At 38.5% G+C, this 25,525-nt stretch overlaps 1 protein-coding gene across 2 annotated transcripts in view; it reads left to right on the top strand.

Annotated features, from left to right (window-relative positions):
• Positions 1 to 25,525, top strand: part of gabra4 (gamma-aminobutyric acid type A receptor subunit alpha4) — a 34,008-nt gene that overhangs the window by 345 nt on the left and 8,138 nt on the right. For both annotated transcript variants that reach the window (XM_066648973.1, XM_066648971.1), the window contains exons 2-8: positions 196 to 314; positions 4,544 to 4,611; positions 5,551 to 5,771; positions 6,389 to 6,471; positions 11,438 to 11,581; positions 14,180 to 14,332; positions 21,902 to 22,179. In XM_066648973.1, coding sequence (XP_066505070.1) covers positions 196 to 314; positions 4,544 to 4,611; positions 5,551 to 5,771; positions 6,389 to 6,471; positions 11,438 to 11,581; positions 14,180 to 14,332; positions 21,902 to 22,179 — 1,066 coding nt within the window. The remainder of the gene's footprint in view (positions 1 to 195; positions 315 to 4,543; positions 4,612 to 5,550; positions 5,772 to 6,388; positions 6,472 to 11,437; positions 11,582 to 14,179; positions 14,333 to 21,901; positions 22,180 to 25,525) is intronic.

The following is a 25,525-nucleotide window of genomic DNA, read 5'->3' as shown; positions in this document are numbered from 1 at the left end:
CGCGCTCCTTGCTTTCGGCACGAGCGTGCGAGCACCAGCAGATCTCCGAATCGCACGCGGAGGAGTGGGAGCACTGAGCGGTGTCTTTGATAAGTGATGAGGGCGTAAAGAAAAATGGTCATTGTGGTTGTTCCTCGCGCGCAACTCGATGGCGCGTGTTAACGCCTTGGTGTGTGTTGTGTGTGTTGTTTTCAGCATCAAGAGAATATCAGGACAGCTCAAGAAGGAGGATAAACTGTATCCAGAGAATTTCACGCGGATACTGGACAGACTGTTGGACGGCTATGACAACAGACTTCGACCTGGATTCGGTGGTAGGCTGCTCCTTTGGCTTTGTGACCCTTTTAAACATGTCCCTGGGGACTACAAACGGCATTAGCAAACCTATATTACTTCATTAAGATTAGTTAAAGAACCCAGAGCTTACATTCAACACCGCCCCCCCCCTCCACACACACACCCGCCCACACACACACCATGCAAAGTCCACTTATAAAACCACTAAAATTATTTTCCCCCTAATTTTCCATTTGATCAGAATATCAATGATACATTTTGTAGTTGTACACTCCCTGAGCAAAACACAAACACCTTATTGGTCGTCCTTTGCTGCATACTTTGTGTTCATCAGTCCTCCATCAGTGGATACTGTATGCTGGATATATTTCATTGGTGGACTACTCTCAGTCCAACAGCACTGCTGTGTCTGATCCACTCGTACCAGCGCAACACTAACACACGTCACTATCAAAACGGGGCTTTCAAAGTATGCAGAGCCACAGATGGACCACAGCCTGTAATTGTAGAACTACAACGTGTACGTATATGGTCAGAGCTAATAAAAGGAGCAGTGAATGTAAAGAGTATTTATGAGGCGTAAAGTATGTTTAAGGCATTACAGAGTTTCTCATCGCCCAGTCTCTCGAAGTTCTTCAGTGTGTTTGTAAAAGGGAGTCGGTTGACCGTTGCTGGGACGTTATTGGGGCCCTTTTGGCACCTCTGTGACCTTTCTCGAACATCATCGTGATGTGTGCGCGCTCTCATCGTATCTGATAGATCGGTTTCGTTATGTAATAACGCTCGAGAAAGCCGCTTAGCGCAGTTTAAGTAGGAAGAGTGCAGATGTCCTTTTATTTGCGTGTGCGCTCGTGTGTATGTGTGTGTGTATGTGTGTGTGTGTGTGTGTGTGTGTGTGTGTGTGTGTGTGTGTGAGTGCGCGTGCTCAGACCGCTGGACGAGGTCTGGACTGCACTCAGTTCATGAAAATATGTCAGACTTTGGTATAATAAACCACTTTTCGATCCTTTGCAGCAGCTAATTTTGATGTAAGGTATAGCGTCCATTAATTTTTTATTTCTTTATATATTTATTTAATTTGTGAAGCATTCCCTTTATCTGCGCTTGGAGCGCGTGAGCATGATTATACTTGGCTTAAACTCCAGGGAGGGTTAAATTTTAAACTCCCTTACCCCTTTCTAATGTTTCATTAAAGTCCTTTGGAACATAACACCCTCTGCAGTATGAGAACTGTCCAGAGCTCTTATTTCTTTGCTTCTTCTTCTTTATTGTATACTGGTGCTTTTTTTTGCTCTGTGGAGAAGGCAGAAAGAAGCTTCAGGGTTAAGGAGCTTCTGCCTGTTTTATGAAACTTTGGAGAATGAGGCTGACCTGGACTACAACTCCCACCTAAACTTGGCAGGAGTCTTTCTGTGAGATAAATGAGTGTACAGAAGCTGAGATGCATTTGGTGCGTCTAATATCCTGTGCTAGACCTGCCCTTGTCATGTATTCAGAGTGGACAGCAGTGATTTACATTTTTTAGGCCTACCTTGAGCTAAAAGGAGAGATTGGAGTTTTGCAATTTGCTCATAATGACTCTAAAACTGAAGAATGCCTGGGGAACTCGGCACGATTCTCCTCATCCACAGCCACCTATTCATGACAGATTTGGGTTCAGAGAATATCAGTTGGAGGAATTTTGGAAAGAGTTGAAGGATTTAAGCCATACTTAGGTTTGATTGTTGGTCCTGATGGTACTTAAAACTTGGCAGTAGAGCATAAGTGAGATTTTTTCCCCCTCTTCCTTTCTCATCAGTTTCCTCTCTGAACGTTCAGCTGCAGGGGTAATCAGACGCAGCCATAAACCCACGGCTCATCCATTTGCTCAGTATCTGAATTGAGTTTGCTCCCTAATGTCTGTAAACCGAAGGAACGTTCCTACCTCAAGAACAGGTTCAGAAAGATCAAAAGATCTGCCATGTGTCATGTTCAACGTTTGAGAAATGAGAGAATTAACATGAGAACTGTTTTTTATGTGGATGCCAGGTTTTGTTGTCAGATACAAAGCAACAATCAGGGATTTCAGAGCAGCTGAATGGCAGAACAACAAAGTGGGAAATCGTACTGAATGTTCTAGTGCAGTGGAGGAAGGGGGCTGTGGGAATGTTGCCCTGCTAAAGATCATATACCAAGTCCTGAATGCAAAATCCAGCAGCCAGTGATTATAGACAAGTAACACTAAAAGTTCTAAACACTGTATTCATCCAGAGCTAGTGTGAGGGAAAATGGTTTAGATTTTCATTGACTTTATTTTTTTCTTTTTGTTTTAAATTGGACAATAAAATATTTTATGCAGAGTCCGCCTCCAGAGAACAGATTTTATGCCATGTTTACGCCTGGCATTTACATGTGTTTTGAATGGTATGACAAGTGGACAGACAGGTGTGAACATGGCCAAATGCATCTCATTGTGATTTGATATATTAATTATCTGGACAATGTATAATGTGATCTGGCTTAAACCACTCTCTGAGGAGGTTAAGGACACATAATGACCATATGCCAAATTGTTCAAAATGTCTTCAAATGTAATCAATTGCATCATCGAGACATGTCTGAAGGTAGCTGCATAACATATATTTTTTCCTTCTACGCTCCTTGTTAATAAGTTATGTTTCTGGTCCATGTGATCTTACAGCTGTAACAGCCTTTTGGCAAATTGGGAATATTCACTGGGAATGTCGACTCATGCACAGCAGCTCCAGAGTATCCTGTTAAAAATGTGTTGTCCATCTATGGGGTTTATACGAACTGTTTGTACATTTAATGTTTGTTAATATTGAGTCAACTTAAGGTAGCTGAAATCGCTCATTAGTGGATGTGTCTTTAAACTTTTGGACACACAGAGTGTGTCCAATACAGAATTTTAGAAGCCACATAAGCAAGTCTATTTGAGACTACTTAACGACTTGACACAATTTTAAGCAAGTGTGTGATGAATTAGGCATGGAGTTTACATAATGTTAGCTCAGTGGCTATATGCTTCCATTGCTTGTTAACTACATTAGCTTTAGAGTTAGAATGCAAAATAAAGAAGCAGATATTCTGTACATTGAAATGTTGGTTGAATTGTAGCTTTTGCAATGTGGATGGAGATGAATCAGATGAAGAATCAGTATGCAAGTACAAGTCAGTCCTTTTATTAAACCCTAGGGTAACAGGAGATACAGGAATACAGGAAAAACAAAGGGAAAAACACAAACCTCAAAACTATGGCAAAGAACAAACAGATTACACTAAGCACAGCAAATGGAGCAAATCATACCAGCTAGGAAACAAGGACTGAAGAATGTTAATGGCAAGGAAACACAATACCTAGACTATATATATATATGTGTGTGTGTGTGTGTGTGTGTGTGTGTGTTAAGTAAATAAAAACACAGTATATGCAAAAGAGAAATATAAGATTATTTTCTGTAAAGTAGTCCATTTACTGGGATATACTGTTCACTGTGGTTAGTTTACATTCAGAAGCTCCATGTATCATAGGGTAGAATGGTATGTTTGATGTGGAAAAATGAGCTTTATTTGTATGTGGCAGATGCTTAACTTGTCGGTAAGTTTTTATTCACTGTTAGAATTACCACAGAAACTCATTTGTTACTCATAGTTGTTTAATTTTGTAGCATGTTCAGTGTGTGTTCACATTCATGCAGTTAGCAATCTCCCAAATTTAGAGTCATTTTCAGCTTAGGTAATATAAAACAGCAAACAGAAGTCAATATTACACACCTGTGAATAGGGCAATATCTTTATCTTGGTTAATGCTTTTCTACGTTGGGAGCTCTCTTTGTTGTTTAAAAACCTCCAAATGCCATTTCTAGCATATAAGACCAAGACCGTTTGTTTTTTTATGCGTTTGTGACTTTGTAACACATTAGACCTGTTTACAGCACGCAAACCGAATATAGAATTAGAGAGCTAGGAAATAGTGAGGAATCATCCTCAGAATCTTACACAGCAAATTTCTCAATGTGTAATCAACACTGTTAGTGGTAAATTAACACTGTGTGTATAAAAATAGACTACTCATGGTTTTCATTTAATACTAGAAGTATTGATTTAACACTGGCTGTGTGTAAAAATGTTGTTGTTTTTTTTGTTTTGTTTAGTTTTTTTGTTTTTAATAATGAACATTGCCTTTAAATTGTTAAGCTTGGTTTTGTCTATGTAATATTTAAATTTATTCTCTTATTGTCAACAGGTCGAGAGACAGAGGTGAAGACTGATATCTATGTCACCAGTTTTGGCCCAGTGTCTGATGTGGAAATGGTATGTGTGAAATCACTCACTGCCCTTGACCAGAGTGTAAGAAAGGTTTATTTGATCAATCTGTGAGAATTCATTTTAAAAATATATGCTTTTACGGGTCTCTCCATCTGGTTGTGTTCTTTCATGTTCATCTTGAAATGAATGTTTCATTTGTTCTGTAATAATCAATTTCATGCTCTAGTGTCGATCATGACACCTGTCATAGAGAAGTGATGGGTAATGATGTTGAGTCACACCATGCAGGTAATTAGCAAGCGATTCAGCCTGCCTCAGGAAAAAGCGCACCATGACGGTCGATGGTTAGCTGTGAAAATGTCTTGATGATGTAATTAGGGCTCTGAAATGTCAATTTGCTCTGCATCCGCTAAAACAAACTGGTAGTACCTTTATTAACATAACTGATGATGAACAAATTATAGCTAAATGTTTGAATACTCCTACCTTCATGATTTATTTTTTCTGAAATCAAGAGTAATTTATACAGAATTAATAAGAGTTTTACCCCCCACCCCCACCACCACACACACGTTCATTCAGAAAGTAACTGTCAATATGATTATGCAACATTGGCATTAGTGAGGTCAGGGACTGATATTGGATGATTATCACTGAATCATTCCACGTCACCCCAGTGGTGCTGAATGGTACCACTCCACCACTCTGTGACTCCATAAAATTAAGTTCCACTGCTCAACAACACAATGCTAGGGAGCTTTGTTCCCCCTCTTTTTAATGCGTGACATTGGGCATGGTGATCTTAGGCTCAAGCATGGCTGCTCCAAAGAGTTCCATTAAATTAGCAGAGCCTTCCTCTCATACACAGCAGTGGAAATCATTCAGGTGTCTGCAAAAGTTTGGACCTATGGTATAGGTTCATGTAATGTCACAAATGTTATTCATTTTGAACAACTTGTTGATCTGATTCTCCATTATCTTTAGGAGTACACAATGGACGTGTTTTTCCGCCAGACATGGGTTGACCAGAGGTTGCAGTATGAAGGGCCGATCGAGATACTGCGGCTAAACAACTTGATGGTGACCAAAGTGTGGACCCCAGACACTTTCTTTAGGAATGGCAAAAGATCAGTGGCTCACAACATGACCGCCCCCAACAAACTCTTTCGAATCATGAAAAATGGCACCATCCTCTACACCATGAGGTACATTCGGCAATGTTGGAACAGGCTCTTATCTACAAAGAATAACTTTACTGGAGAAGGAAAAGCTCTTAGCTTTCAGTGTACATAATTGTAACCAAATTTATTTTAAGTAATTTTGGGGCATATTTTGTTTTAAAGTTGAACACAATATAAACAGCCCTTGTTGTTTCCAAATTCAGATCAGTTCCGCACAGTACACACTGTTGTATGCACTGCTGAATAATGTCTAACTACAAAAAGACTTCTTCAAACTTTACAGAATTAAAAATGTAATTGTACAGGTAATTTTAGAGCCATGCTTTATGATTAGTCTATCATGAATTTCATAAGAACTATTCAAATGATGTTGAAAATTAAAAAATAGGCAGACATGGTTTTATTTGGACAAAAATATATGTACTTTTCAGAGTTGTATTGCTGTCAAAATTATTGTGTTAACATACAGTGGAATTTAACACATTTATTTTTTAAGCTAATTCATCATTTTACCAAATTAGGCCACTGCTTCCTCCCATAATCCAATTTATTGATCTTATTTGTATTATTTTATTTTACATTTAATGATCCAATCAATAGTCCTACTGAATTCCTGTGCATGTTTTTTTTTTGTTCTCCAGATTGACAATAAGTGCAGAGTGTCCAATGAAACTTGTAGATTTCCCAATGGATGGCCATTCCTGTCCACTGAAGTTTGGCAGCTGTAAGTACTTTCTTTCTCTTAATTTGAGCAGCTTGTAGCAGTGTTGTGTGTTGTTGTGGTGTGCAGTTGCTGTTACTGATAACAAATAACCTGACACAAATCAATATGAAGTAGACTGTAGCAGTTTAGGAGACACCTGCCTTTGCCCTGATTGTGTTCACTGAAAGTAAAGAAAAGTACTGTTCAATACTGCCTCATTTCACTTCCATCCACTGCAGGGTGTTAGACTCCAGGCCCAGAGCAGAGTGTACTGCACATTTTCAAGTTGTTTCTGCTCTAATACATTTGATTCTGCTTAAGAAGATTTTGGCAACTTAACACTGACTTGTTTCTTAGCAGAGAAATCTACTTATATTGACATACAATATCACGGTGCATCCAAAAGTAAATGCATTTTTCTCGCTTTATTTATTGATAGAATACATAATAAAGAAAAGTTAGAAGAGTCTAAGGTTTTAGAAAATAAAGGGAAAACAATGATGCGGACTATCTGAGACCTATCTTTTGGTGCAAAACCCCTGAGCACATGTGACAGTGAAATTTGTAGATGTAGAAACTACACGTTTATCAGTACATTTGAAGTCACAGAGAAAATCTCTTCAGGAGTTGCAAACCTGTACATTTTTTTCCTCACCCACAAATAAAACAGTTAACAGTTACACCTTCACAAATTCTTCACTGCAGATGCACTAATCCAATTCTACACACACAAGTACAAAAATATCCTATGTACACAGTTTTGCTCCAGTTGCAGCGGTGAATATGGTGCAAAACACATTGCACAAATTTACATATTGTTTTGCGAATGTGCAACTTTTGTGCATGTTTTATACGAGTGTGTGAATGCACCATACTCACAGCTGCAATTGGAGCAAAAATGTGAGCGTATGATATTTTTTCTACTTGTGTGTGTAGAATTGGATTTGTGCATCTGCAGTTAATTTGAAGAATTTATAAAGTTGTATTTGTGGAAGGGGAAAAATCTACATAAAATTATATTAATTAATTACATAAAATTATTATAAAAATATACCTCCATACACCTTTTACCCTGCTGAACAGCTAATCAATCTTCAGTGACACTGACACGGTGTCCTAATGTGTTACACTAGCCTGAGTGTGTCAGACAGAGCAGTGCTGCTGAACTTCTTTACACCTAGCAGCAAAAATGAGCTACTGTCTCAGACTTTACATCTACCAACAAGGTAGGTGTGTCAAATACAGTGGCACAGGGTTTAAAAATCCAGCAGCACTGCTGTGTCTGTTCCATGCATTCTAGTGCAACACAACATATCTGAAATGCTGAGAATGATCTACCATCCAAATAATGCCTGCTTTGACCATTGAAACGCAGGGTGAATGGGGTCTAAGAAAGTATTAAGAGCAACAAATTGACTACATTCTCTAAGTGTAGTACTACAAAGTACACTTACATGGTAGTGGAGCTGATAAAATGCACAATGAAACAAGGAGTTGGCTTTAAAATTATGACTGAAAGGTGTTTATATAAAACTGCATTCTGTCGTCTTTGCAGTGTTTGCTATAGAACATGACCTCGGTGACTCTGCAAAACTTTTAAATCTGCTGAAAACTCATTACGAATCCTGCCATTCAAGTTGAGTTTACTTCTCGGCTTTGAGGGCTTAAGACACCCACAGGCTGAATGTCTTTTGTGGAGTGCTGGCAATGGGAGAATGTTGTGTATGGAGGAAAGTCCTTGCATATATGAGCCTCCAGACCCAGAACAGGAGACAAGTTTCTAATTGGACTGGGAAAGAAAAAAGAACAGCAAAGAAGTTATCGTGTGGAAAATCAGACTCAAAACTTGCTGGAGCATGGAGAAGTTTTTTCTGGATATATTACTTTTCTTTTCAGGCAGTTTACGCGCCATTGCAACTGTCCCCGAAATTATTCTTCTGAATGTATGCAAGTAAATGGTCTATTTGGCAAGCAGCTCATATTTAGAGACACTAATTTGATGTGGCTGCAAACAGCCTTGTTCCTTCCTCGTAAAACAGTGCTGATGTTTAATTTCACAGCTTTACTTTCTTGACTCTTCCTCTGTTCGCTGTGTGCAGGGATATGAAACAGCTCTTCTGAGCATTAGGAATAATTGCCTTTTTTTTTTTTTTTCCTTGAGAGAGAGTAAATACAAAATTAGATCATCTGCTCCAAACTCGAACAAAGAATCACTATATCAGCAGCAGCCTTGACGATGGTCAGTCAGCAAAAAAGGAAAAACTAAAAAGCAGAGGGGAAAGCAAAAAAAAAAATTAATCTCTGACGGAGGAATCTGTGGTTGGTGCACAGCAGGGCGCTTTTTATCGTAGCAAGCAGAGAGATTTGGAGATAAAATCTGTCCAGGAGATGGGAGAAAAAAAGAAAGCTAGAGTGAAGTGAGGGTTCTCAGAGCCCATCCCACTGCCGCCGAGCTGCTAGATAGTGACATTGTGGAGGAGGACACACTAATTCTGCATTTTTCCATCACTTAATCAATCTGGGTTCGGGAGAATAGTTGTCCTGCCACTATGGGACTCTCTTCTGTCTCATCCGGCCTGGGGGGACGACAGGCGACAGGGGGCTGATGAACTCCTGTAGAACTAAGGGTCACTATGGTTCTCTTTATTGTGCCTCAGGACAGTGTAGACCTATTCCAGCTGTCTCCTGGAATTCCATCAGTTCCAGTGTGTCCATCATAATAGACATTATACAGCCAGAATCTTTGTGGATACTGGTTCATCCGACATTTCCATTGAAATTAAGGCTATTAATAGATAGTTCCCCCACTTTTGCTGCAGGAGCAGCCTTTTCTCTTCTTGAAAGGGTTTAAAAGTAGGATTCCCTGTGAGGATTATATGGCATTCAGCCACAAGAGCATCTGTGAGGTCAGGTATTGATGTTGGGCGATTAATTCTAGTTGACAAACAATTGCAACTCAGCCTAAATAATTGGGTTGGTGCTCTGTCTCACTCCAAAGAACTCAATTCAACTGTTCCACTCTGGTCAAAAAGTGGGGGCTTTATACCCCTCTAGGCAACATTTAGCACTGATAATGTCCTGAGCATATCGATCATCTGTGTCCACACCTTAAAACGTTTAAAAAAAACAAGTTTTATGCACTGATTATATGTGGTGTCTACAAACATTTGGACTTAGGAGTGAACTCAGAGACAAAATTGTGCCGATGAAACAGATTTTATCCATATGGAAATCATGAAGCTTCAGTGCTTTACAGTTTTTTTTCCTGTGCTCTGCCCTTTTTGCACTCCACTTTTCTTCTGACATCTTATTCTTACTCTTACTCTTTATTCTTTAATTCATATCTTACAGTGTCTCTCTTTGTTAATTATTTCTCAAAGACTTGTCTTCTTGTCTTACTTTCCTTGTCCTACCCCCTTTAACCCCGTAGCATGCACATGGATTCTCAAACACACACACACACCTCCTTGGTGGACGTGTCATTTCACTGCATTTTTTTTTCTCAGTTCAGTATCGCACTGCTGTTGGGACTTAGAGAGAGCGAGAAGGATAGAGAGAGAGAGAGAGAGAGAGAGAGAGAGAGAGAGAGAGAGAGAGAGAGAGAGAGAGATGGTCTCAAAGGAGGACAGGGTTAATTTAGACCAGAGAATGTGAAATACAATGCTTTAACATACACCACCACTCAAACTACCATTACCATATGAGACATTATATAGACTCTATACCATGTACACTTAATTATTACACTGAACAAAAACTGGATTAGCAACACCTACCTTGTATCTATACTCACTGTCCATTTTATCAAATCAGGTATGATTTGTGTGGTGGGTCATTCTCAGTGCCGCAGTAACACTGAGGTGGTGGTGAGGAGTCAGTGTGTGTTGTGCTGGTACAAGTGGAATAGACACAGCAGTACTGCTAGAGTCTTTAAAGTCTGGACTGTGAATAGTCCACCAACCAAAAATATCCAGCCAACAGTGTCCTGTGTCAAACTGTGCAGCAACAGATGAGCTGCTGTCTCTGATATTACATCTACAAGGTCAGCCAACAAGGTAGGTGTCACTAACAGAGTGGACAGTGGGTGGACACAGTGTTTAAAACACTGATCCATTTGTACCAGCGCACCGCACACTAACACACTACTTCCACATAAGTGTCACTGCAGCGCTGAGAATGATCCACCTCCAAAATCATGCCTGCTCTGCGGTGGTCCTGTGGGGGACCATTAAAGGACAGGGGGAAAAGGGGATACAAAGATGCTCCTAATCCAGTGGTCATTCAGTGTATAACTTACCCCAGGTAATTCTAGAGGGTTCATTCAACTTTGCCATGTTTGTAACAATGAATTATTATTTTATATATTTGAGTTGTCTATTTACATTCTTTCTTTGTCCAGTTATTGGAACTGATTACTATTTTTCAAAAATGAAGCACTCTGGTCTGCAGATTTACCAGTGATTTTCAGCTGTGGCACATAGCAGAAGCACATGTAAATTGCTTCCAAGGACTTGCACATATCATCTAGTGTATTGTTCATATAATTATAAAGAGTGATCTTTTCAACAGTTTGAATTCCCAGTCCAAAAATTGATTCTGTGTGTATAGAGCAGCACCTCAGTGGTTTGTATGGCCCTCTGCTCATGTTTTTGAATGAGTCCTCATTTCCAAGGCCCTCTTCCTGTAGAGGTGATGATTGCTCTGTGCAGCGGGGACATGAGGAGTGTGACCGTGCAGTGAACAGTAGAAATGGGGAGGGGACGGTAAACACAGCGCTTTGCCCTATAATTCTCATATATGCATTCTGACATACACATTACACATTTATTTGTTCCAATATTTGCTCACATCTCACCCACATTTTGAGCAGATCAGCACCTTTCTTTTCTCATTCTCTTTTCTTAAAGTTGGATTTTCTATTTTATCTTATTGTCCAATTTTAAATTGTTTACCTTTTGTAAACAAAAAATGTGTGTTTGATTCACAGATGCATACCCTAAGACTGAGATGATCTACACATGGACTAAAGGCCCTAAAGACTCAGTGGAAGTTCCCCCAGAATCGTCCAGCCTTGTGCAGTATGATCTGATTGGGCAAACTGTTTCCAGTGAAACTGTGAAATCAATCACAGGTATTTGGGGCATGTTTTCTGAGTTCTCTACTGAACTGTGAATGAAGTGGAAGCATTTCCATGCGTTTACCAAACCATTACAGAATTTTTGCTATCTTCATGAAAACACAGGAGAAAATTTAAAGGCTACTTTTTTTGCCAAACTGAAGCAATTCTAAGTATGATTTGTAAGATGTTACTTGTAGTAAAACTAAGCATTTTTGTTCCATTTCATTGATGTAGTGTATACTACCTGTCAAATACACATTTTTACAATTTTACAAAGTATTTTTACACTAATTTTCCAAAGGTCTTTGTGTGCAAAATGTGTTGGCTTAGTTGATTTTGTGAGATAGGTTCAGAAGAAGAAGATGATGATACAGGTGAGTGTGGGAGGTCTGTTGAATGACCTCATACCTCAAGCCAAGGTTCAAACAGAAACAGAAACTACTGTACTTTCTCTAAATATTGAAGCATGGATGTGCAGATCAACAAAAAAAACCTTTGTGGTTTTGGTGTTTTTATTACCACCAGTGTATGAAATGTAAAAAAGGTCAGAATGAAGAACTCATGAGTACTCATAGGTCAAGGACCTCTGGAGCAGTGTCTCTCATTGGCTCAGGGTTATGTTTTCCTGATAAGTTCTGAAGAACAGAGACAATCGTTTGATATTGATTGTTTAATTGAAATGAATGACAATTACAATAAAATTGATGTAGTGAACTAAATGAAAGACAAATTAAATAAAAAAATATATATAGAAAAAATATATATTGTTAAATACCTAAATATGATGCATTCAGAATTTATATGATCCACAATTTATATAACAACATTCAGATTTTTAGTTAAAGGGCCACATAAAGTGTGATTTTCATAAAATCCATTTATATATGGTTAGTAGGTTACAAGAAACCAAAAACAAAATCTCTTTTTAAGAGCTATAGAGCGCTTACATGTTTTAAATATATGTTCTTTTTATCTGATGTGTGTTTTGCCTTAGATGTACTGTATTTGCTGTAGCAAAGTGTGTGTGAAGTGCTGTACATTTGTACAGTACTTGAATAATTTAAATGGGATGATATTACAGAACTAGGACAAGTGGTGAACTCTAAGCTCAGACTGAACTATGAAATGTATGTTGAAGAGTATAATCCTTGTAAAAACAAAGGCAAAGGCAAAGAAGGGTGAGTGTCTGACAGGAAGCTTTGCATTCAAGTTGTGTAGTTACACCATGCCATTTTTATCAGGATCAGCTTTACTTGCAAACTAATAAAATATTCAACAAATATACACCAAAATACACATCAATTCACAATACAAATTTGTATTATAAAGCAATGTAAATATGCAAAAAAGGTTCAATCTAGGTTCAATTTTGATATTTTATTTTTTGAGACTTTTGTTCAGCCACGTGTTTTGGATCAAACAGATGGTCAAAACAATGCCCCATTTCATCAAGCTCAGTTTTGATTAGGATGATGTAATGGGTTTTGCTGTGTTGTTGTAGCTGGCCTTTGCATGCATTTGTCCAGCATCTGTGTAATATTGTAACAATGTCATTAAACACAGCTCTGAAAAACCATCTAACCCAGCTAAAGATTACAGCGAGCGGTCTATGAAGTGAATTAATAATAATAATAATAATAATAAAAATCATACACAAGATAAGGTGAAATATCCTATGCCAATCCATTAGAGCTTCACATAGGGCCCACCACACTCTCTTCCTACCTGCAGCCACCTAAATTCCTGTTGAATCTGATGACATTCAAGTTCAGTTGGAGTTAATGAGTTAATTCTGGATCACAGACACCAGCTCATCCCAAAAATACTGGATGATGCGCCATCACCCCAGAGAACACAGTTACAATGCTCCACAGCCCAGTGCCTAGGAGCTTTATGCTGTTCTAGATGACACTGGCCAAAGTGTAGGTAGGAGAAGGTGATCATACAAAAAATATCATAATAATTCAAAATATACATATATATTGTATATATATTTGTATATATATATAATTGACAGTTTACCTCAAGATACACTTTTTGAGATTTGATCACTTAAAACAGACTATGTAAAAGAGTAATGTAAAAATTCAGCACTTTATTTAATGTGCTGCATTAAATTCAGTTGAACAAAACAGACAGAAATGCTCTGTTATGACATGTTAAATGACACCTTTGTTCACATCAATCTTTTTTTTTTTCAGTTTCATTTGACAAGAGTTCATCTATAACATGTCTACTTTAAAATGGAATCCTGAAGATATGCATTTAAAAATGGAAAAACAGTTCTGCGGCCATACATAAAACCTGACACTACTTCTGCGGCCATACATAAAACCTTACGCTAACATTGTTTGACCTATGGTATATTTTAATATTATAATACTCTAATAGTATTATAAATTAGCTCTTATTTGGAGAATACAAAAGTATGTCTCGTGTCTTCATTCTAATCCTAACTTCAGTGCAATGTAAAACGTTAGAATTTTGGTGAAGAATACTATGCTTCGTAACCTCTGATCTCTTTCACGTCTTGTGTACATTTCGTCTCCAGCTCAGTCTTTGACTTAAATCAGTCTAATAAACTGCTTCCTGTTTACTGTGCTCTTTCAGGTGAATATGTGGTGATGACTGTCTACTTCCACTTGAAACGGAAAATGGGCTACTTCATGATTCAGACGTACATCCCCTGCATCATGACAGTAATCCTTTCCCAAGTGTCCTTCTGGATAAATAAGGAATCCGTGCCCGCCAGAACTGTCTTCGGTGAGTATTACTCACAAATCCCTACAATGTTCCAGCTTTTTTGCTCTCATAGGCTCAAACGTTTTCATTCTCATGCAAATGTGGACGAGGAATGGAATTGGGAGAAATGTGTGGCATGCCACTCTTTCATTTTCTCTCCCTCTCTTTCTCTCCCTCACACCCTCCTCTGTATCTTTCTCTCTGTCACTCTCTCTATCTCTCTCTCTCTCTCTCCGTTTTCATCTTTCATTTTTAATGACTGTTTCCCCATTTTCCGACTTTGATTCTCACTCTTCAGCTGAATAAGGGATAATTGTCTATAGACTTGAACAAACCCATTTCTGTCCTTCTGTCATTTTCTCTCTGTTCTTTTTTCTGCTCTCACTTTCAGTCACACGTTTCCTCTCTCAGCCACACACACACACACCCTCCTGTTTCTTTACCTGGGGCAATGGAGATGCTGAGAATAGCATGCTCTCATTCTTCTGTGTGAAAGTGTACCATTGACCCACCTTGAGGTGGCTGCTCACAGCGCGCTGCGTTTGGAACACTGCCAGCTGAGTGGGCTTTTAAGTCCTGCGTGAACGTGTGCTTAGCGACACCAGCATGAGGCTAATGACAGCGTTTACAGAATGAGAGGACAGCTGAAAGAGCAAGGGACAAGAACTTAGTGCTGAACAGTGGACATGTTGTCTCAAAACATAATGAGCTCTCTACATAGTGGTGGGCGATACTGCAAAAATACATTATCACGATTGTTTTTGTTTTAGTTTTTAGTTTTGTTTTTGCAGAATCATGATCTTGATTTTAACACGATTCTTTTTCTTGCTGGTTTTTAACCTTTTAACACTCAGGGTATTTTTTTTTTCCTTTTTCTGCCTAAAATTACACACTTAAATCTTAAGGCTGTGAATAAACTAGAGGCAATTTTATGAAGTAATGTTACTGAAAAGCCTTCAGAATTTATAAAGATATTGAAATAAATCTTTAGTGGCCAAAATATGATCAAAACAACAAAACACTTCAGGAAATTGTCTAAATCTTCAAAGACCTCAACCTCCACATAAGGAAAATTATTCATTTTACTGCAGAAAGAAAATGTATTATCGAAGCTTAATGCCAACATTTTACCTTCCTTGACTAATCTCATGCGATTCTGCAAATGGCTTTTTACCCTCACTAAACAGGAAAAAACTGACTCGCCTAGATTTATTCTGATATTTAGTCTTGTTTCTAACCCAGTACTCTTCCCTTTTAAGGCCAGACACGTTGGAAGGAGGGAGCCTTCCCGATTGGCTGTAGAGTGAGGCCGCCTCTCTCACTCCCCCTCCTGTGTTTAAATGGTCTCAGTAGGAAAAGGGCAGACAGTGAAAGGGATCTACGCTTTGAAAACTTATTTATTGTTTTGGTTGTTGTTGATCTTGATTGCTGTTGCTATATAAAGCTGTCTGCGCGTCTGTTAGGCGCCGAAGCATAGCTGCTTCTCCGCCTCCTTGGTTGAGCATCGCCCCTGATTGGTCTATGGACGTCTTGATGGACGTGTCGTTAAAGCTGAGAGCCCAAGCTACACGGCCATAGCGGAGATCCTAATATTTTTTTTTATTTGTTGTACTTTATTTTGAACTGTTGCTTTTTCTTTCTTTTTTTTTTCTTTTTGCAAGTCCTCTTTACACACACATGTGGATTATTAATGAGTGGATTGACTGGCTTCTCAGGCTTCATGGTGCCACAGTTTTTTTTTATTAATTAATGTATTTATTTATTTTGCGAGGAAGAGATCTCATGTATGGAATAACGAATTATTTTGGTTTTAATTCAGTAGCCGTACATTTTGGAGTACTGACTTACATTATCTGTGTCCCAAGAGTCTGTCTATTCCACTGATGTGTAATATGTACACAGTACGTAAACAATTTATAAGAACGGCAGCGAACTGTATTTGCATTAGCACGATCCAACCATCTCCCTGTGATGGTGTATTGTGGACAAATTCTTACTGTTCACAATCTGATATTGTCATATCACACACCCCTATTTCAACATATACAATATCTGATATCATATGTGCACTCGTAGGTCGTCCTACACCAAGACACGTTAAAAGTTCGGCCTAGGATGACACCTCATTGTGACGTAATTTTAAGCCAGAATTTGATGCTTCCTCAGCCACTAAGGCTGCGTGGCTTACATACTCGAGATGGCTGAAAGACTTTAAGCCGTTTCTCCATACAGTGTTTAGAGGACAACTGTTTAACAGTGGAAAGTAATTCTAGCCTTTCTTGGCAACATACTGCAGCACAATGAAACCGTGTCCATTTCTCTGTTTCTGCAGAGCAAAAACTATAAATATGGCAGATAAGTTTATATTTACTGGGCCACCACTGGCTGAAAAGCACTTTCAACACAAATGACACTGATATTTCAGTAAAATGGGGTCAGTCTTTCATGTGGGTCGATAACATACATACTTTTTCTTCGAGAGTAATGTCCTGGAAAATGTCATAAACTAACTTCTATTATGTTACATGGAACATTTTATATGTCCTTGCCTAATAAATCACACAGGCTGTTCCTCAGAGCCTGGAATTTAGAGCATAGATGTAAATGAAAAGGGAGAATATGTGTGCTGTAATTTGAAGAAGTAATGCATAGTTTTTTTGTTTTATGCCGTAAAACTGAAAAAATACAGGGTGGGCCATTTATATGGATACACCTTAATAGAATGGGAATGGTTGGTGATATTAACTTCCTGTTTGTAGCACATTAGTATATGGGAGGGGGGTAACTTTTCAAGATGGGTGGTGACCATGGTGGCCATTTTGAAGTCAGCCATTTTGGATCCAACTTTTGTTTTTTCAATGGGAAGAGGGTCATGTGACACATCAGACTTATTGGGAATTTCACAAGAAAAACAGTGGTATGCTATGATTTTAACGTAACTTTATTCTCTTTATTCATGAGTTATTTACAAGTTTCTGACCACTTATAAAATGTGTTCAAAGTGCTGCCCATTGTGTTGGATTGTGTTGGAAAGTGGATTGGTCGTTGTGGGCCAGTTGAATGGACCCAAGGTCTCCCGATCTGACCCCCTTAGACTTTTATCTTTGGAGTCATCTGAAGGCAATTGTCTATGCTGTGAAGATACGAGATGTGCAGCACCTGAAACTACGGAAACTGGAAGCCTGTGCTAGCATTTCTCCTGCCGTGTTGCTATCAGTGTCTGAAGAGTGGGAGAAGAGGGTTGCATTGACAATCCAACACAATGGGCAGCACTTTGAACACATTTTATAAGTGGTCAGAAACTTGTAAATAACTCATGAAAGAATAAAGTTACATTAAAAACAAGCACACCATTGTTTCCCAATAAGTTTGATGTGTCACATGACCCTCTTCCCATTGAAAAGACAAAAGTTGGATCCAAAATGGCTGACTTCAAAATGGCCACCATGGTCACCACCCATCTTGAAAAGTTTACCCCTCCCATAAACTAATGTGCCGCAAACAGGAAGTTAATATCACCAACCATTCCCATTTTATTAAGGTTTATCCATATAAATGGCCCACCCTGTATAATAATAATAATAATAATAATAATAAATAATTATAATAAAAATAATAATAAAAGCTTCTGAATACTAAATGGCCAACTTTTTCTACACTTATTATTTATTTTATCTGATCCACATATAGTTGAGAAGGTATCATGTGTTTGATGGATCATTCTCAGCACTGCAGTGACACTGAGGTGAGGTGTGTGTGTGTCACTGCTGGTTGGTTGCAGCTTTGCCAAGAACACCACACTAAACCAATGAGACTCTCAGCAAGTTTTTTAACATTAGCCGACATCTTTAGCACGCTGAAAAAATTATAACCTGCACGTAAATGTAAAATATATAAATCTCTGTTCTGTCTAAGATGAGCACTTACACTACAGCAGTGATGTGTCCTGAGAGGGAAAGATGTCTGGATGCTAGTTAATGTTGATAAAACCTGGCGTATGTAATGAATCACTGTGCTGATACATGCTTCTGTATACTGTTTAGTCATAGCTCTAATTAATGATGTAAACAGTTAGTGTGCTCAGTTTGCTTTAGGCATGAGTGTTGTGTACAGGTCAGTTCAGTTCTCTGAATCACTGCTGTGCTTAAAGGGAGAATTAAATGTTAATTTCACCAGTTTTTGGTGAAAACAACAGATGAAAACAAAGTTTGAGCATTGTAAAGAAATGCACACTAAATGGTGCATTGTAAAGAAATCTGGTTGTCTTTACATTGATGATGACAAGTACCATGTCTACAGCCCTTTTTTATATATATCATTTATTATCCAAACAAGGGAAGCTATATATGCATTCTGAGTGCATATATACAGTGCCTTGCGAAAGTATTCGCCCCCCTTGAACTTTTCAAACTTTTGCCACATTTCAGGCTTCAAACATAAAGATATAAAATTGAAATGTTTTGTGAATCAACAACAAGTGGGACACAATTGTGAAGTGGAATGAAATTTACTGGATGTGTCAAACGTTTTTAACAAATAAAAAACTGAAAAGTGGGGCATTCTCTGCTCACGGCAGAAACGTGGCATTTCTGAGGATTTTAGACAATGAAGAGACAGCCAAATTCTGAAAACCATAACCTGAGATGGGGATTTTGCACTATTCCTGCTCCCTAGGTGGGTAATATTGAAACATGAAAGTAATCACAGACTTAAAGTGCTACAAAACTAAACAACTTGAGTACCTAATGAGTTTCTGTGGTAATTCAAACAGTGAATAAAATCTTACAGACAAGTTAAACCTCAGCCGCATACAAAAACCATTGTTTTCTTTCCCCTCACCTGAACATAAACATAAACAAACCAGAGAACATCATTAAACCACCATCGTAGACGTCCCCTTTAATGCATGTATATTTGCACCCTGAATAGGTTTAAAAATGTATTTTAGATTAAATATCTTCATTAGTCATTGCCCTCATCTTGAACTCAGCCACAGTGGATTCAGGTCATGATCCTCTCTATGACTCTCCAGGGCCATTCTTTGTGACCTTTATGTTTTTAAATCCCAGTGGGTCAATAAACTGTACAGGCACCAGGGAACTAAAGGCAGGCCTACCTTCGTCGTTTCAGAGTGTAACATGATAAAGAACATGTGCAGTCCCTTGGGCAACATTGGGCCTATGATGCATTGATCACTTTATTTCTGCATGTGGGTGTCTATGAGAGTTGTAAACTTTCACATCGAGTAAGAGAGGCGAGGAAGAGAAATAGTAATTACCAAGTGCAGTTTGATGCAGACCAGTGCACACAGTTCTACACTGGTAGCCGTTTTCATTTGAAACGCTCAATTTAATAAGCCAATTGGCTGATGAAAATGCATTGCATAGGAGACTATGCTTTTCTGCCTGTCAGTTATTGTCATGATTGTGTATGTGCTTGGATTTCTTTAAATAGGATATATTTATGTGCGCGTGTGTTTGCATAAATATTGTCGCAGTGCCTCTGCCCGCTGTGTGATGCAGTCAAGTGTGTGTGTGTGTGTGTGTGTGTGTGTGTGTGGGAGGAGTAGGAGGGGGATGCTGGCTGTCTTTGTATTTGTTTATGAGCGCATATAAGAGAGAGTGTGCATGGGTACATATGTGTGTGCACGCACGCGTGTGTGTGTGTGACTCAAAGTCTGGCACGCTAGATTCTTTGTGGTAGGGTTGGGTTCAGGGAGACAGAAAAAAAATTCAACTTTAGAGATGTAAATTAAGACTGAATTAGGGGCTCCCCCTTGTGGCTGAAAATGTCACTTTTTTTAATTCTGCACAGTTAACAAGTTGAGATGTAAAAAAAAAGATGCTGTTTTACAACTGTTCTGAGATCAGATTTAGCCCTAAAACTATTTTAAAGTATCCATTCAAGGCAGAAAGCAGGAAAAAATCTTATACGTGTGCTAACTTGGAGGCAGTAGAAATTAGAAAGTACAACTTGACCAAATAGACCGCTCTCCAGGAACATTTTGCTGACACTAGAAATCTAGAAATCCCTCTTTTCCCTGCTTTTCTAGCAATGCCTCTTTTCAGGCAAGCCTTACTGTGCTTTTGTTTGATTTGCCTTTAGTCAGCTTGTCCATAGCCTATTTCAGATTATATTGTGGTGCTCAATGTGTGTGTTTTGGCCAACAATAAATAACAGACACAGGGGTATTCCTGTGACTCTGCAGCTCACTTTATAAAAGCCTCTGCCTTTTCATAATCAATCTGAATCTCTGTGAAGTGTCTTGAAGACTCTGTTGTTGGGGTCAGTGCTTCAAACCTTTGGATTTGTGTTATTAACCCTGCTGAGTTACACAATCATGGGAACCTCACTCAGACACAATCAGAAATAGATGCACTCCAGACTCAGCCAGGAGTGAAATATGAGAACCAAATACTCAATACATAAAAAGGTGATTGTACTATATCTCAGCCTTAAATAAAATAACAATCAGAAAACCCATAATGCACATACTACTGTAGAGATAGCGTTAAGAAGCAGTCAACTTGGTGACTGTACTGTACTCAAAGTACTTCTCCCTATCCTGAGTAATTAACCTGGATAATAGCTGCTAGAGATAAAATAAATAACTCTTGTTATTTACAGTACAAAAATAGAGCCTAGGCCATATAACTTAATGTAATACAAGCTTTCCTTACAGTAAAATCTTATATGTGGTCACAGTAAGTTTGATAATATATTACCTCTTATACTACTATAAAAAGTAAGTTGCTCCCATGTGCACCTTGTGTCAGGGCCTGAGTGTTTTTTGTGCCACAGAGAATTGAGGCTCTTTTACGTTGCCTTTATGTGTAATATAAAAGTGGTTGAAACCATCTTTATTGCTTATGTACTTAATAATCCTGTGAAGAAGCAATCTACATTAATTCCCATTGATTGCAAAGGCATAATCCATGGGTTAGTTCTTTATGATTACCATCTACACACACATAAAATACTTTATTTAATTTTTCCACAGTTCTATTCAGCGTATTTGAACAAAACATGATTACATCTGTCATTAAGTCAAATAAACTCCTTGGCAATTTTATTCTTATTATTATGATTCCTATTGAGGGCGGCACGGTGGTGCAGCAGGTAGTGTCGCAGTCACACAGCTCCAGGGACCTGGAGGTCCTGGGTTCGATTCCCTCTCCGGGTGACTGTCTGTGAGGAGTGTGGTGTGTTCTCCCTGTGTCTGCGTGGGTTTCCTCCAGGTGACTGTCTGTGAGGAGTGTTCTCCCTGTGTCTGCGTTTGTTTCCTCCGGGTGCTCCGGTTTCCTCACACAGTCCAAAAACACGCGTTGGTAGGTGGATTGGCGACCCAAAATGTCCGTAGGTGTGAGTGAATGTGTGTGTGTCTGTGTTGTCCTGTGAAGGACTGGCACCCCTCCTGGGTGTGTTCCTGCCTTGCGCCCAATGATTCCAGGTAGGCTCTGGACCCACCGCGACCCTGAATTGGAAAAGGGTTACAGATGATGAATGAATGATTCCTATTGTTCGTATGAGTCCTAATGTTTAATACACCGCCTTTTCTTTCTCTTTCCTTTTTTTTTTTTTTTTCCACAGGTATCACCACAGTCCTGACCATGACCACTCTTAGCATTAGTGCCCGTCACTCTCTACCCAAAGTCTCATACGCCACAGCCATGGACTGGTTCATCGCTGTGTGTTTCGCCTTCGTCTTCTCCGCCCTCATTGAGTTTGCAGCTGTGAACTATTTCACCAATGCACAGGCAGAAAGAGCCAAGAAAAAACAAGCCAAGATCGCAGCTGCTGCAGCCACTGCAGCCGCCAAGAGCTCCACTGCATCCACCAAGAGCAAAGACACTGAAGAGGTTCTGCAGGTGAGCAGAATCACTACACAGCAAATTCACAAGTGTTAAATCAACACTATTAATGTTAAATTAACACAGAGAGCGTTAACAAGTTTACATTTTTACACTAATGGTGTTGATTTAACACTGGTGAATTTGCTGTGTAGAGAATCAATAAACTCAGTCAATATTTACCACTTAAGGTGTGTATTGAAAGTATTTATAACTCATAAGTCTGACATTTCAATCTTAGTTGTATTTAATTAGTACCAATTTAAAATAAGACTACGTTTAAAAGGGTTATAAATGCCTTCTAAACCTTTTTATTACATGTTTATTAATTAGGTTGTAAATACCTTAAATGTCATTAATAATCATTTGTAACACAAAGGTAGAAAGGGCAACAGAGACCTTCTTTTTTGTCTAATACCGAACCTGGCTTGTAACATACAGAAAATGTCAACATAAGGAATAAGCTAACACCTAACAATGAGAGTTTAGTCGTTTCAAATATTAAGGTATACCCCATTGTCATTAATGTATAAAAAAGACACAGTTTGGTGGTTAATTTATTAAACAAATATGTGATTAAAGCTGTCAGGCTTAATGTTGTAATTAACTGATGGGTAACACAACGTAAGGTCAGTATCTGGCAAGATATAACAGTGTAGATGGATGTAGGTTCACTATTTGGCAAACAATCATGTTACTGTTGCCCTTTCTGTCTATGTGTTACAACTGGTTATTAATGAGATTTAATGCATTATCAAAATATCTTATAACCATTAATAAACAAATTGTAAGTGATTTAAAAACCTTTATAAGTGTTGACATATTTTGAAGTGATGCCAGTTAATCTTAACGAATGGTCCTGACCATTAATGAACAGACTGAAAAGGAGCTAAACATAATATGCAGAGCAACAGATGGACTACTGTCTGTAATTATAGAACTAAAAGTGCATATGTATGGTAAGTGAAGCTGTTAAAATGCACAATGAGTTAAGAAATAGGAAGGTCATTTTAAAGTTCTGGCTGAATGGTGAAAGCCCAGCAGTATACTACTAGGTTGTAACAGCAGATTGTAGTTACTCAGATAAGTTCTGCCAGTGCAGTTAGTGACTGTTGTTCATGTTATTATCTGTGAAAAAATGAAAAAATAGACAGTCTTCAATAGTTCACACTATGCTAAAGGCTCCTGTATTTTATTTAAGGGGCGAACTTTACACACATCTAACTATATATGGTCTTAGTAGAGGATGTGTATTTTTTGGACTATTTTTTTGAATCCTGTGCAAAAGCAAGTTGCTCTTATGTTAAGCTCTCTGAGAATGTGTGGCCTTATGGCGACATGTGACAGATTGAAAGACGCATATTTGTAGCAGGCGAACGTGAGCTGTAGAGAAGAGATAATGTGTCTCAGCTTAGATTCAGGATTAAGAGGAACACACACTCTCTAGGTCTGACTTTGCACATGCTCATTCTGTCCTGAGCTGAGTGGTCACTGCTTCTGACTGCAGCGTAACCTCACGCATGTCTTTAGATACTATTTTTAAGCATTTGGAGTCTTTAATCTTTCCTTCTACAGATTAATGCTTTTTTTCACAGACTTCAATGCTCTTAATGAATGCTCTGAAATCAGAGGCTTATAAAGTGTATACCTGCAGGTACAGCACACCTGCCATCCTCAGAGGCAGTGCAGAAGTAGACAAGGCAGCAGCAATCATGTGTTCTACTCCTTGCCAAACCTAATCCAGAGCCAGGGCTTATACACATTATCCCTTAAATGTGCCTGTCCTGGATGTGTAGCACTTCTTTCTCATAATATCATCCTGTGTTTGCAAGATGAAAATATGCATCACCCATCATCAATCCCATAATGTTACAGCCGTACCTTAATGGGAGTAAAGAACACTAATGAAATAGGAATCAGATGAAAGGCATCCAGTGTATTATCCATGATTAAGAGAGGCTATAGCTACATTTTATATTACATTCATTCATTCATTCATTATCTGTAACCGCTTATCCAGTTCAGGGTCGCGGTGGGTTTCCTACCTGGAATCATTGGGCGCAAGGCAGGAATACACCCTGAAGGGGGCGCCAGTCATTTTATATTACAGCTCTTGATTAAATGATTCAATATGTACATTTTTGACACTACACGTAAGTCATAGCATCATTCCAAATGTTTAAAATGGGAACCACAATACAGATTCAAAAGTGTGGAGAGTTTTCTGGCCACCTCACCCTCCTCCCCAGATGCAAAGCACAACCAGGTTGACAGTTTGAGGAAATCTGAACATTCATGATAAAGTGCAAGACAAGTTTAAGAACTTTAGACAATAATAGCTAAAAGGAATTTGCCATAATCAACCTTTTTACACATAAACATGTTCATCATTTCAGTACAACATCTACCTACACTAGAGAAAGGCAAAAAAGTGAACAAGCATCCACCATTTTCCCTGCATTTACAAGCCTTTAGTGTCTAAATACATCTTTAATATTTCGACTAGACAAGGCTGGTTAAATGGGTCTGTTTATGTGTCTTACTAGCATCATTCACCAGCTTCTTATTTAAATGCTCTGTTCCACCTTAAATAGATGGCTATGTGAAGCTAAAGATAGCACTAGGTTTTATAAATACAACTTTTTATGCCACACTTTATCCGTTTAAAACTATGTCCTACTCCAGTAAAACACTTATGGTGGTGTTATTAAATTTTCTGTTTCACTTTAAATAGGTGGCTCTGAAAGGCTTTTGAAGCACAACATACTCCTTAATTTTAAAACACACACACCATGAGGAAACACACATTAATCTGCCTCAATTTCTTTAAAACAAACAAATCATGGTATTTATATTTTTCAGTTATATTGTTATTCACCTTGTTTGTATAAATCATAAAACACAGACATTAAATATTTTAGTAATTGCTATCTCTTACTTCATATAAAACACACAAACTATGGAGTTTGCACCTTTAATCAATACATAGGCATCTGCACTTTTTAGGAAATGAATGACCTGATCACCTGTTCAGGAGAAAATGAGCCAACTCTGGATCTGTCTTGTAGTCTTATTGTTTTTAAAGCAGTCTCCGTCTTTCAAATGGCCAGTGTTTCCTCTGATTTTACTCCCTCTCTGGTTATGGACATTTTTGGAAGGGCACTGATGCTTTTGTAGGTCTGGTAAACAAGAACATTATGTCTGTGTCCTTGGTCACTTTATGGCTGAACAACGCTATGTTTGCATATACTACTGTGTGTACCTAGCAGCCCAGTGTGTTTGGACTGTAATGCAGTTGGGTAGAGGGCGAGATCTCTGGCCAAAATACTAATAGAGCTCCACTCCGGAATGGTCATCCTTAAAG

Source organism: Hoplias malabaricus, chromosome 17, assembly GCF_029633855.1.
Source record: "Hoplias malabaricus isolate fHopMal1 chromosome 17, fHopMal1.hap1, whole genome shotgun sequence".
Classification (NCBI taxonomy): Eukaryota; Metazoa; Chordata; class Actinopteri; order Characiformes; family Erythrinidae; genus Hoplias; species Hoplias malabaricus.
This window is presented reverse-complemented; position numbering and strand designations above follow the sequence as displayed.